A 13,809-nucleotide genomic window follows, 5' to 3' on the forward strand; every position below is an offset into this window, starting at 1 on the left:
CACAGCACCATTACAACATATAGGGTCAGACTTTTGTTGTACCTCAAACAGGATGTAGCCAAATCCTTTCCCCAGTCCAGAGTTCGGGTCTCGTATCAGTCGTACCGCCTCGACTGTGCCGCACTTCTCGAAATGCCTTCGAAACGCTGGTTCGCTCATCTCTGGAAAGACAATGTGAATGAGTTTCAGCTTAAACCTACAAACCCGGATATTGTGTCATCAGCTGTAGCTCCACAGTGACTCACCGAAAGACAGATTCCCCACAAAAACAGAGCGCTTGTGGTCATGCTGAAAGACAACAACAAGATTTCTCAACAAATGCCGACAGATTTGCAGATTTAAAAGCTTTGATGTCTGCAGTCTTACCGATGAGCCGTCAGTGACTCTGTCCACTCGGATGTGAAAGTCCTTCTCGATCTCCATGCCGTTCCTGTCGGGACAGACAATTAAATAAACCTCAATAGCTTCTTGACTGCGTTCAGCCAAACAGCATCATCACATGTTTCAGGTGCACATCAGGAGTGTCTGACCTCTCCAAAGCTTTGGCAACTCCGTCCTCGTCCTTAAACACCACGTAGGCGTTCATGCTCTGCATCTTGGGATGAGCTTTGCGTCTGTGAAGTGAAAATAAGCTTGTTCATACAAACATCAGTTCCAGTGACGTTTAACTATTTAGCCGTGCAGCTGTATGTATGTTGGTGGGAAGCCAGTGAGGGATTACAGGATAACAAGAAGCACCATGTAGCCTTTTGATTGTGACTTAAAAAATAAATCGACAGTTACATTAATTTTCTTTATCTTATGCTCTAGTCACTCTGCTAGTTGTGCTATGTTGCATCTCTAAAAGCAGACATGAATTACTTCTATTGATGTGTCTTGGATTCATCCCCCCCTTAGTTTTTAACATGAAATATAAACACGGACGTTTTTGGAGAGACTTACTTGATGGCCGCCACTTTGCGAGACATGGACGGATCCTCTCTGACCTGCAGTATTGACACAGAATTAGTCACGTGACCAGAGTGGCTAACCAAGAGGAGACAAAGTGCTACACCTCCAGTGACTACTGTTGACTCTGGGATGTTGGTTGTGTTGTTTTTACCATAGAGCGAAACCGGATAGACTCAATAGTTCCTTTGTCCTTGAAGAGACTCCGCAGCGTCTAAGGAGAGACAAATATGACAACGTTCTTAAACTTACAACCGTTACAATCCTTCATGTCTTTATGTCCAACACAGCCAGTAAAACTTACTAGTACAGCTGCAAAAACCCTGTAACAACTGGTTGAAGCTCCTCAAACAAGTGTTCCTCTCAGCTAAAGATCAGGCTTTAACAGTGTCAAACCAATGAGGCTCCTCCTCAGTTTATAATGCTGCCACCTCCCTGCTTTATCTCTGAGGTGATAATGATGCTTTCTGTTCCCAGTAGACTGCCTGACCAGGTTGTTGAGTGTTCATGACTCGCACATGCATCTTCAGTCATAGGTTTTCCATAAATAACCAGGAACCAGCAGAGCTAGAGGCCACTTTCTTGGCTGGTCTGAGTTTCACTGTGGAGGCTGGCGGACGTTAACGAAGAGGAACATACCTTTTTTGTGCAGCTGATGGGCAGGTTGCCTACAAACACCGTCCTTGTCTTCTTTAAGGCCTCCTCTGCTTTGTTGGCCTTCAGCTTCTGCCTCTTCATCACCCAGTGCTCTGCATCGTTCTCTCCGGCCGACTCCGACGCCTTCCTCTTCTTCTTCTTCACAGACGTCTTGTGTCCTTGCTCGTCCTCATCTGCCTGCTGCAAACTGCTCTCCCTGACACCAGCGGACAAACAGAAACGATGTGAGAGGCAGAGAAGTGCAGTGACTGATGAAGACTTTGAGACTGAACCTGCTTCGTTTGAAGAAATTAAAGTAATGACAGAGATTCAGACATAATGTTTTTGGAAAAAAAAGAGGGATGAGAAAAGACCAGATTAGTTTCCGAACTCTTTACCTTTTCTCGAGCTCCTGGTCGGCTGCTGATTTCTCCCTGGGTGGCTTCTTCTTCTGGCCGGGCTGATCTTTGACTTCTGGACTTGCCTCCTGCTGCCCCTTTGTTTCTGTGCTCTTCTTAACAGGCTGCCATAATGAAGCACAAGGACATGTTGAAGGACAGCCTGATGACAATCTACATATAACACTAAAACCAACTGGACTCATCAATAAGCAAGCACACTCACATTCACACCTACGGACAATTTACAATCACCAATTAACCTCAGCATGTTTCTGGACTGTGGGAGGAAGCCGGAGAACCCGGAGAGAACCCACGCTGCACGGGGAGAACATGGAGACTCCACGCAGAAAGATCCCGGATGTCCTCACCGGGACGCAAACCGGCGACCTTCTAGCTGCGAGGCGACAGTGCTAACCACAGAACCACCTTGCAGCCCCTGATTATAACATATTTCATGATAAATTCTATTAAATGTAGACGTCTGTTCATGTTTTTGTTTTTTTTTCGTCAGTCAGACCTACAAATGAAGTAGTTTTAGCTAGATGGTGACCCTGACTACAGATAAAATCTAATTCATGGTATTTTTACTCCACTTTGGAAAAAACCGCTGGGATGCAGTTTCAAATCACAAATCACCTGCAGTGTTCAATCGCCAACAGATTTCCAGTAAAGGTGTGTCTGTCTGATAAGAGCCAAGCGAAGGGCAGTCTGGCGCATCGTCATGTCTCAGAGCAGAAGTCAAAACTTGTGAGGTCGAAGCTCTTTTGACTTACCGTGGGTGCAGGCTGAAACAGGACAGGTGCAGCCGGCGGTGCGCTGCTGAACAAAGCCGACAGGGATCCAGCTGTAGAACTGTTCTGGAACAAACTTCCCGACACCTGACCCACCACGTAGTCAGCCGACTGCTGTGCAGGTGACTCTCTGCTGAGGACAGAAACACTGAGATGAACACGGTACAACACCCAAAAGGCAAGACGGAACAACAACTGGACCAAGTGTTATGATCCACTTTATAGAGCGGTGCTTGAAAGTTAAAAGCCGAAAGAAACTATTTAGACATTTTTAATTGTTTGCAAAAACTATTACTTTTAATTTACTTATTGAGGGAAATCATACAGTACTATATAACTGTGAGTGGCAGCAGTGACTTCAGTAAAGTCAGCAGAACTTCAGTAACTGTTCTGGATTTTTATTAAATTGAGGGTTACATTAAAAAGCTTATGGTATTATGTAGAGTCGTCCTCAAATGTATTCATACCCTCCCATTAAAGAAGGGAAAACAAACAGCAGTCACTGAAATAAGTTGAAATTGACAAAAGTAATAATAAATAAAAACGTAATGAACATCATGACATTGCTTTTGAATTGTGGTTCAACAGAAATATTAAAAAAAAAAAACAAAAACAAAAAACACACACACAAGCAAACACGCATGATGGGACCCATGAACTAATGTTTATTATTATTTTTTAAATTATTATTTTTAACCACAACTCAAAAGCAAAGTCTTATTTCACTAAATTATAATTTATGAAATTTTTATTTATTATTACTTTTTTCAGTTTCTAGTTATTTGGGTGACCATTGTGAATTTTGCCTTTTCTTTAATGGAAGGGGATGAAGACATTTGAGGACGACTGTAAGAGTTCTCTGTGGGTCAAACAGAACCACTGGGCCCACTGGGACGTGCTGGGGAAACAAGTTGGACGTGTTAAAGTGAGGACTAGCCTGCCGGCAGATCGTGGATAAAACTTGACCTAGCTTTTCTTTAACCACTTGTGGTTTAACCACTCACAAACGTGTGAACCCACCTGTGGAGCCGTTTCTTCCCCATGGCTGCTTCCTGTCCGTCCGGCTTCACTCCGAACCCCGCTTTGTGCTTCTTACTGGAAACAATAAATCCGCGAAATTAATAGCAGCATTAATTCCTACTTGTAGCTGCAGCAAGTCCTCACGTTTACTCTTCGAGCACACGCCTGTCCTACTGCGAATTCGTTCCCGAAGGAAACACGGTCGACGCGGCACAAAGGTTCCTACTAGTGTTCCTCCATTGACAAAGCCGAACCGAACACTTTGCGTCCAGGACAGAGGGAACGAGGCACACCTGAACACGAAGCACGTAAAATACACATGTATTGACTTTACTGGGCTTTTGTAACTGGTTCTATTTAGAAACGCTCTGTCGGAAACTGGTACGTCGTCGAAATGAGTCCGTTCCGGCGAAGCGCAGCTGTGTAATGTTTGGGTTTGGGAGCTAGCAGCTAGCTCGCAGCTACTAGTTAGCGTCTTTATTTCCGGTCATTTCTAACCCACTGGAGCGGGTAACTTCTAGTTAACATCTGGTTAACTACTCCGAGTTAGCTGGACAGTGATTCTGCCGATACCTGGCCCTGTTTCCGGGCCTCGGCAAGTGGCTCCGATGGGGGCTGACCAGACGGAGCCAGAGGTGCCGGAGGATGCGGTGGGCAGGCGGGTGTCCTGCGGAGAGGAGCGGGCCACAGTGCGGTACGTGGGCCCGGTACCACCGACGACAGGTAAGACCTGACCCGGACTCTTGACACTCACTCACACACAGACTGCTTCTACTCTCCAACTTTTAGATCAGTTTCTCTGTTTGGAAACAATCTGAGACATGTGGGACCAGTGTTGTCCGGTACCGGGCTTCTGCCATCCAGGAGAAAAAGAAAACAAACCTTTATTTAAATGACTTTATTCATGAAGTACATCCCATAAACAAGCAGGGCCGTTTTAGGCATGTAAAAGAACAAACAACACAGATGGAGGACTCGCATCAGGACATCCTCACATCCAGCCAACAGAAACAACCCCTCAGATGGTCCAGCACTATCAAGCCAGGCTTTCCTCATGTAAGCCAGCTCAACTAAACCTGAAACCCTGGGAAGAGATAACAGATATCAGTCAGTGTCTGATGCTGGTGGGCAGTCATCACTGGTGTGATGTTTATATTTGAGAACTTGTTTATTTAAACAAAAAAAAGTTTTACATGGTATTGAACATTTCTAACTTGCCCCGTCCCAACGAGCAGGTGGAATCAGGGACATGAGTTTACAGACTCACCCACATGTGAAGCGAAGGCCGCGCTCTAATGCATCTACCTGAATGTTTGTTTCCAGGACTGTGGCTCGGTGTAGAATGGGATAACCCTGAGAGGGGAAAACACAACGGCAGCCATGAAGGAGTCTCATACTTCACATGCAGGTAATTCTCAGCAGCTTCTGTCAAATGCCAGCAGTCCTATAGGTTTAGTAGGAGAGACCTTCTTTCTTCTTTCTTTCTGGATTTGAGCCTTAGTTAGGTAGACAGTGGAGACAGACAGAAAACATGGGGAAATACGTCAGGAGAACGACATGCAGTAACTGTCCTGAATCCTGAGTAGCTCCCACTGCTCTGAGCATTTGCACCCATGTGTCCCAGCCACTCGGCTATGGTGGCGCCTTCCCAAGATTTGAAATGCCAAGAGGTGAGCTCTGTGTGGATGATATCTGTGAAGCTGTAAAGGCCAGAATACTTTGAAAATTGTCATGTACCACGGCTGATCACAAAGTCACAAGACTATCTTTAAACATTTAAAAACCCACCCGCTGAAGTAGTCTTCCAGTGCTCCCAGCGCCTCCAGCACTCCCTGGAAGTCCCATCATGGAAACACGCTAAGCATTGTCTTAGATTAGATAGTGTCAAAATGGCCACCCTTCAACTTCAATTTCATTCTGGAGAGGAGGAAAAGGTCACAGGGAGACAGAGCTGCTGAATAAGTTGGGCGGGAAGCAACAGTTGTGTTGCTGTGTCCAAAAAACTTGTGTGATCACGGTGCTGTGTCAGCCGTTCAGTTAGTCTTCAGCAGATGCACAGAAACCTCAGAATGCTGCAGTCCAGCCATCCTGCCTTGAGGAGTGACGACCACATGGATCTCGAGGAAGACTCCGAGCCTTCTCTGGACTTTTTACGGTTGTCCAGTTCAGGAAACTGTGATGTTTTCTTCTCTGCTCCAGTTTGAGCTCCATGAAGAAATGACAGCTGGGCACCGACCAGCGTTTACTGCTCACAGTCTCTGAGTGTTTTGGTCAACCTCGGTGATGCATTTTGTAATTGCTCAGTGGGTCAAACTTTTGTTTTTTCTTCAATTCTGACAGTTTTTGAATGTTTCTTATACAAACTAAGTGTCTTGTTGTGTGTGTTGTTGTTTTGTTTTTGTTGTTTTTTTTAATAAAATAAAATATCCACACTAAGAAATCCTCCCTTTTTGCCATCAATTTTGATAATGATCTCTAAGATGAGTCTGAAATACAAGAATAAGTATTTTCTGGTTTTCTGTCCACTCTCTCAGACACCCGAAAGGCGGCTCCTTCGTCCGTCCAGCAAAGGCCAGCTTCGGTGTGGACTACCTGACTGCTGTTCGACAGCTGTATGAGATCGACACAGAGGAGGTGTTGAGCGAGGAGATCTCTATCTCCTCCAAAAAGCTGAAGTGGGGGGGCATCAAGGAGCGCAGGTAAAAGGCTCATCACCTGTGGACAGTTAGTCAGGTGTGTTTGGATCGACCTCCAAGTGTTCATCAGCTGTTGTAGGTGCCATCAATGATCTGCACTTAAAGATGTGGTGCTCAAAGCGCTTTCACACACATTCGTACACCAGCGGCCACAGAGCTGCCATGCAAGGTGCTGCCTGCCATCGGGTTCAGGTTCAGTGTCTTTCCCAAGGACACATCGACTGTGGAGGGGATCGAACCACCAACCTTGCTATTAGAGGACAACCTGCTCTACCACCTGAGCCACAGTAAACATCACACGTGCTTTTTTGTTTTGGTCTCTCTACAGTTTTGAGAGTCTTCAGTCAGTTTTGCTGAACCGCTGTGAGGTGAACGGACCCGGGGCCGATGGGGACATCAGGAAGACGACACCCAGTATCTTTTTACAGACCTGTCAGATTTTAATTTGCCTGTAAAACTGACTTTGTTTTCATCTTGTCACTGATTCAGTGTGAATTTATTCGCGTCTTAAGTGTTTCTCGATAAAAGGTGTGTTCTATCTCGTAGCTGAGCTGGTTTGATTTGTGGCACTGTCAGTGACAATACTGTCCAAAGATCAGCCCCAGGGGGCATCAGGTGAGGAGCTGGAACAGTTCATCACTTACTTGACTGAGCAGAAAATGAAGTTAGAACTGTTCTGTCTCATTTGTTTAACGTGCCAAAAATCCGTAGCTCAAGTGTCTGTATTGTGAGACTTTCCTTTTTCTCTGTAACTTGTGGGACTTGTTTGGACAGCAGATGAGCAGAATGACTAAAAACTCATATAATTGAGAAACTGAGCACCAAATCAAGTACATAAAGTTCAGATGACTCAGTAGACGTGAGTGAGGATTGTGGGGAAATGGCTCAGTTCTGGTTGTAATGATTTTAAGGCTGGTACCACTGCCAGGTTGTGATTGTTGGTGTTGTGAACGTCAGCTGGCTCTGTGACACTTTGACAACACTGATCAGACGTGGAGTGGCTGGACCTGAGTGGGACTCTGCTGTCCTGCTGGGAGGATGTGGCTGCCATCACCCAGCAGCTGGTCAGACTGGAAGGACTGAGGCTCAGGTACGGCTTCCTCTGAGGACGAGCGTGTTTGTGTTTTTATGTTTGCTTTCTTTCCACTTCACATTTCGTTGTGTTTCATATTTTAGCTCCAACAGCCTGAGTTTTCCCGCCGACCCCTTGGCTCACCGCCAGGCTTTCTGCAGTTTGAAAGTCCTCGTCCTCAACAACAGCAAGCTCACCTGGCCACAGGTACACAGCCCTGCACATAACACAACATATAAAAGAGTTTATCATCCCTCCTTTTTCTTTTCTTCTTCTTCTTTCATAAACCGACTGCTTTCAATAAAGCTCTCGGCTAATTTCCTTCCTCAGCTCAGATCAAAACTCATCTTTCTTGTTGTATCGCTGCCTTCCAGTGGTTTACCTCTAGTTCTTCTCTCTGCCCGCTGCTCAGATCCTGGAGTGCGCCCACATGTGGCCACAGGTGGAAAATCTGTGTGTGGCAGAGAACGACATCACGGAGCTGCAGAGGTAACGCTGCCGTGCATCCATCCTGCCTCCTTGTTAAACAGTTTGTGTTTTCACTCCTATCATCCTGAAACCAACTTCTGCGTTTTCGTTTGATCTTTGAAAGGCCGGAGGGAGTGCTGCAGTCGCTGAAGAGTCTCAATCTGTCCAGTAACCCTTTGGTGCAGGACAGCGTGCTCAGTCTGTCAGCTCTGCCCAGGTACAGTACACAGTGTTCTGGTTGTAATGGGGAATACGCCAGCTCAGGACCAGTTTGTAGTGGTTAGGGAGATGGAATATATACATTCATAAGTATGTTTTCATTAGTGCGTGATATACCTCAGGATGATCCCTTTACGTCTACAGAGGAAGCGAGTCTTCTTCCACCCCATGTCACCGTGTTTCTAAAGGAACCAAGAACAAACAAATCAAACACGAGAGAGAGGAGTTTGCATTTTAAACTTCCGCTGTAGGTTCTCCTCCATGCTGGAAGGTGAGCTGAGGAGCATTTGGTTGGTTGCCATCTGCGACTTCACTGCTAAAAGCCACTAATCCTTAGAACTGGACCTTTCATCCCGGGCTCAGGCTGTACGGAACAACCTGTGAGTTTCCAGTGAGTCAGTATGAAGTTCTGTAGTAACGAGGTGCTCAGGGCTAATTGTCCTCATTATTAGGACCTTTTTTTTTAAAAAATGAAGATGTTTGACTAGAAATGTTGTTATTTTTAGCATTTAAAGCTAAAATAACCGTAAAAGCTTAATTAAAGTATGAAGTAGCGACTTTGTGAAAAGTTAGCCAAATTATACAGAAGAAAAAAAAAGTACAGCAAACTTTCACATTTATGAGTCTTTTTCATATTTAGTTGTTTTTTCTGTAGCAGTTCCCAACATAAGTAACTGTCAGTGAGATGAAGCTCTTATAATACAGAGAGAAACCCACCACATTTGTTCTGAGCAGTTTTTTAGCTATTAGGGAGGTTAAAGAGGCCGTCCTACAGACTATGTGTGAGTTAAAGGACATGCCGTGATCAGAAATAACTCCAAGAAAACGTGTGACTGTAGTAGTTAGTGGTGCTCTGCTCGTTCCTCCACGGATTTTATAGATCAGTGAGATGCCATTCTGACCTTCTGTCCACCAGTATTTATTCAACCTTCTTCTGCTCAGAGTGATGCGAAATGTTTAAAAGTGTGTCATAGTGAGATTTCTGTTGTCATGTCTACAGAAAAGGGGAACGCTAACATATGTGTAAAAGGGTCTGAATGCTTTTAGGATCTATTGTCACTTCTGGTTCCTTGGAACTCTTTGACCTGAAGGACTCTTTAAAAGGACTTGAACTCTACAGACAAAGTCAGAATGAAGTCATGAAGTCTCAGCATGGAGGTGGTAGTGACAATAATAGTGTTTTGTTCTTGAACATAAGCATGGTTTTGTCATTTACGTGTTACTAAACGTAACACGAGCTGAAGCAGACGTAATGAACTCTCTGCTGGTTCGTCACAGGCTGGAGAATCTGATTTTGTCCAACACCGGTCTGTCTGCCGTTCGATTTGAAGACGCTGCTCCTGGTAAACATGCTACACACTGGGTTTGATGTTCACCTGATCTGTTTTATGGCACATTGCATCAGAAAGCGGACATTTTACTGAATGTTTTGAACCTTTTTCTGTTGATGATCCATTTAAAGTTCAGACTCTTTGCTCTGTAGGATCTCAGACAGCCATGTTTCCAGCTCTGAAGGATCTCAACCTGAAATACAACAACATCACTGAGGTTAGTGTGTGTTCCTGCCTGTATTTATGTAGAATTACCAGCTAAAGACATTCTCAGGAGGCTGACTTATGTTGTAAAACAAGAAAGAACAGTGTTGGATGCTAGACTCATACACATCATGTGACAATTCTAGTTGTCAAGAGGTTGAGGGAAGCTAGAACTGACTTAAACTTGACTAGAAATGCTCCATTTACGTGAATGTAGGTATACATGGCACCATATTACCAACGTGGCTTGGGTTGGTCTTACCAGCCCCTAATCCTTTGCCTGAAATACTTGTACAGTGGGGTATACAATAGGTGGTAAATCATGGCATGCATTTTCATTTTAGCTGCCTCAAGAGATGCAGAGAATCTTAACAAAACTTTACACCAGTTTTTATAGTCTTGGACAGCTTGTTAATGTGAACATCAGCATATATTTAAGATTCTTTGACTCAGTCGTGGTGTGACGGTGGGATTAGCGTTCTCAGGTCCTGTGTTGTCGGCCTCCCTGACCTATCAACCGTCTTTCTGTCTCTCAGTGGTGTGTGGTGGACGAGCTGGCCAAGCTTTCCAGTTTGGTTCAGTTGTCATGTCACGGCAACAGACTGGTGAGCAGCGACGGAAACCCCAAGACAGCCAATCAGATGCTGATCGCCAAACTAGGACAACTGGTCCACCTGGACGGCTGTGCGGTGAGCTGGACATGCACTTGTAGAACCGGTTTGAGCTTTAGGCCACTCCTCACCTGAGGGTTAAAAGCCTGATATGAATGTCCACGAAGACAGCCGTGTATGGGCTCATGCTGATCTGTTTTTCTCTACAGATCCACCATGAGGACAGGAGGGGGGCGGAGCTCGACTACATCAAGATGTTTGGAGAGGAGTGGCTGAAGGCAGGGGGGCGGAGTCTGACCAGCCCTCAGTTCACCTCCCAGCACCCTCGCTACCAAACGCTCATCGACAGTAAGCCTCGCTCTCACTTCCCGCTCATCAGCTGACCAGCTGTAAGGAAACTCACTCACCTCGAGTGCTGCTGTTTCTGCAGACTGGCTAAAGTCAGTACGTCAGGCTGATCGTCAGCTTCAAGAAGTGAAAGTACACACTGGGTTTTCATTGACCATCCTGTTTTAGTTTGAGATGTAAATTGCAGGTAAAGTTTTCCTCCCCATGTTTCAGCGGGGGATGCAAGCTGAGGCATTGTGCAGGCATTTTCCAGGCACGACAGAGTGTCTGATGTGGGCTTTCACTGTCCGGTAGCACCAACTCCACATTTTCTCAGTTTCCAAACCTTTCAGATTTGTTGTGGCTTTACACAGAGAAGTGATGTATTTTTAAGTGAATACACAAACGGCTCTTACTTCATTTGTTCATGGTTCCTGCTTTTTCTTTTTTTTTCTTTAGACGACACTGTTAAAAATATTCAATTGTTCTTTTCTTCACACAAAGTGACAGTTCTATGCTTTTAGAGATCTCATCTGATGATGACGTTTTTCTGTTTTTCAGAGTACGGAGCTCCAGAAGAAGGTGAGCTGAAGAAGTTGGAGCCGTTCGCCCTGAAAAATCAGCTGTTAAGTAAGTCCCACCTCTCTGCTACCTGCTCTCTGAACGGAGCCATAAATGCACATACATGTGGTTTCATCAGAGCAGATGTGATGTTTCCTGAAAACCTTTTCTTTCTCACCTCACCAGAGATCACGTTTGTGTTTCCCGATGATGCCGACCAGAAGCCGATTGAAAAGAAACTTCCAGGTAAAGACTTAAAAGCTGCAACGTTGAGCCTAATGGAGCTGATCAGACTGAAGACCTTTTACAGGAACGTGTTTGAAACTAATGTGCGGCTTTCTGTTTCTGCTCTGGAGCATCCATGGTTGTCCAGAAGGTTAAGGGACTCCTGTACCGACTGCTGAAGGTCCCTGCGGCTGATCTGAAGCTCACCTACACCAGCCCCAAGGTAACAGCGGCTCACACTGTTCAAAACACGACGCATGGAAGGTCCGTGGAGACAGTAAAAGATCCTGTTTGATGTATTTTCAAGTATACAGCAGAGTAAAGTCGAGACTTTCAGAGGGAGCGACTCACGCGAACAGAGAAGTTCAGATGACAACACATACGTACAGGGAATGGGACTCCACCGTTCCTCCACTCTGTCTGTACACAGCAGGAAGCTGCTTGCTGCTGTACTCGTGTTAGATTTATATCCCAAATATCACATATTGCATCTTCAAGATAAAGACGTTGCATCATGTTTATGCTGCTAAGTGGTAAAGGATGCATCGTGCAAAGTCTACCAGCCGGAGCTTCTCTATAGAAACTCTCACCTAAACCTACATCAACCAGGGCAGGAGGATTCAACAACAGGAAAAACACTTCATTCTATAAAATGCTTGGCTCCTGTTTCTTTTATTCACCACTTGGGTTGTTGTAGACAAGACAAAATAACTTTGTGAATGAGCAGATTTACTCGGATCATTTCATGTCAGTTTAAATGTGTGTAACTCTGATTGTGAGACAGTAAAGATAAAACCTGATTCTTAATGCTCTCCTCGCTCCAGATGGTGGGGACGGAGTTTGAGATCGACAGCGACCTGAAGACGCTGCAGTTCTACTCCATAGAGGACGGAGACCAGGTGCTGGTCCGCTGGTCCTGACCCAGACCAGGAGGTGAAGAACCACAACAGAGTCTTCTGGGAATGAACCTCAGCTGTTTCTGTGACGCTGAGTGTTTTCCATCAGTGACGAGCAGACCCACACTGAGAGGGGCGTTCACTGCATTAACTCCCTTGTGCTGCTTTTCATTTGTTGCCATCAGATTTTCAGAGACTTTTCCACTTCCTCCAGTTTTTCACACAAAAACTAAATTTTACGCTGACATACAACATACAAGGATGTGGCTCTGGACAGGATTTAAATGACTTTATGAGCAGCGAGTTCACTGAGAGACAGGACAGTTCAGCTGTAAATGACACAGAGGAGGCGGTTAAAGTGGACTCACTGGAGGGTACCTGTGTTAGAATCAGCCCACCTCCCTGTAGGTACAAATAAAAACTGCCCTCTCAATGAGGCTTTTCATTTTTATTTATGCAGCAACTTTTCTCCCACAGCCACAGCATTTAGTGGAATTGTTAAACATTTCTGTGTGTGCTCATGTTTTTGGGGGGTTGGTTGGGTTTATGTGGGATTTAAAAATGTGGATGACAACTGCAAACACACTGTTCAGAACGCTGCACACTGTTTTCTTATTTTCTTTCAGGATAAAAATGTTTCAATCGTCACAAGATCGCTGGATGTAGATGAACAGATGAACAGAAATGTAATAAATGAGAGAAATAAATTTGTTCGGTTGAATTTAACGGCTGCAGTGCTGCGTTAGTCTTTTATTTTAGAACATAAGCATTACTCCAGATGTGGACATCAGCCAGCACCGAGCGCGACTGGAAGGCTGACATTATTGGAACTGTGCTGCTCCAGATACTCGTAACTCAAGGCTCACACTCTGGACACTTCTGCCCTTTGACTGCCTTCTTCAGAGAATGGAATGAATATATATTTATAGTATGTGGCGGTGCTTGTATCAGAGCCAATCTCATAGAAGTACCACTGATCAGTCCTCTAAACCTGACTTAGCAGCAGCCAGGACTTCAATTTGACACGTCCTTGAGTTTACTGGAAATTACCTCAAACCTTTATGTGCTTCAAACACAGAGTGACTGAGCTCTGTACATAGCAGATTTGACTGCAGTAAATGTCTGTCCAGTGCTGACTTAAACTATGAGGAGCAGGGCGCTAAATGTACAGGGCCCTGATGCAGCGGTCGTGGGTTCGGGGTGTGGCACAAACCTGCTCCGGGCGGGACTGTGATCCGGCATGTCGAGTTTGGGGCAGATCGGAGCAAGTGTGGCCTAGTTACGAGCCACTTCCTGTTTAGTGGCGAGCCGCGGCGGCGTGCGTGTTGGCCGGGGTGGAAACATGCTCTGGCTGAGACTCGGAGCACGCGTGTAAAATTTCAGGCCGATTGGAGCACAGACAC

The 13,809-nt window shown here is 45.3% G+C and overlaps 2 protein-coding genes across 3 annotated transcripts in view; one reads left to right on the top strand and one right to left on the bottom strand.

The window, feature by feature from the left end:
• rbm34 (RNA binding motif protein 34) overlaps nt 1-3,973 on the bottom strand; it is a 5,545-nt gene extending 1,572 nt beyond the window's left edge. The window contains exons 1-10 of one of the 2 annotated variants that reach the window (XM_008305523.1): nt 3,797-3,973; nt 2,759-2,906; nt 1,983-2,107; nt 1,588-1,801; nt 1,103-1,162; nt 943-986; nt 531-614; nt 367-430; nt 246-288; nt 43-161 (exon numbers count right to left, since the gene is read on the bottom strand). In XM_008305523.1, coding sequence (XP_008303745.1) covers nt 43-161; nt 246-288; nt 367-430; nt 531-614; nt 943-986; nt 1,103-1,162; nt 1,588-1,801; nt 1,983-2,107; nt 2,759-2,906; nt 3,797-3,819 — 924 coding nt within the window. In that variant the 5' untranslated portion in view covers nt 3,820-3,973. Of the gene's footprint in view, nt 1-42; nt 162-245; nt 289-366; nt 431-530; nt 615-942; nt 987-1,102; nt 1,163-1,587; nt 1,802-1,982; nt 2,108-2,758; nt 2,910-3,796 lie in introns of both variants that reach the window. The other variant, XM_008305522.1, reaches the window with a different exon arrangement.
• Nucleotides 3,974-4,229: 256 nt separating this feature from the next.
• tbce (tubulin folding cofactor E) lies at nt 4,230-13,132 on the top strand. The gene is made up of 16 exons (XM_008305524.1): nt 4,230-4,519; nt 5,120-5,204; nt 6,331-6,495; nt 6,821-6,906; nt 7,483-7,582; nt 7,669-7,771; nt 7,977-8,053; nt 8,157-8,249; nt 9,530-9,594; nt 9,735-9,799; nt 10,323-10,475; nt 10,607-10,745; nt 11,286-11,354; nt 11,472-11,531; nt 11,642-11,733; nt 12,335-13,132. Exons 1-16 carry the CDS (start codon nt 4,405-4,407, stop codon nt 12,428-12,430), a joined length of 1,563 nt encoding a protein of 520 aa, XP_008303746.1. The 5' UTR covers nt 4,230-4,404; the 3' UTR covers nt 12,431-13,132.
• The last annotated feature ends 677 nt before the right edge of the window (nt 13,133-13,809 follow it).

Source organism: Stegastes partitus, unplaced genomic scaffold (genome assembly GCF_000690725.1).
Source record: "Stegastes partitus isolate 25-593 unplaced genomic scaffold, Stegastes_partitus-1.0.2 Scaffold2536, whole genome shotgun sequence".
In the NCBI taxonomy this organism is placed as follows: domain Eukaryota; kingdom Metazoa; phylum Chordata; class Actinopteri; family Pomacentridae; genus Stegastes; species Stegastes partitus.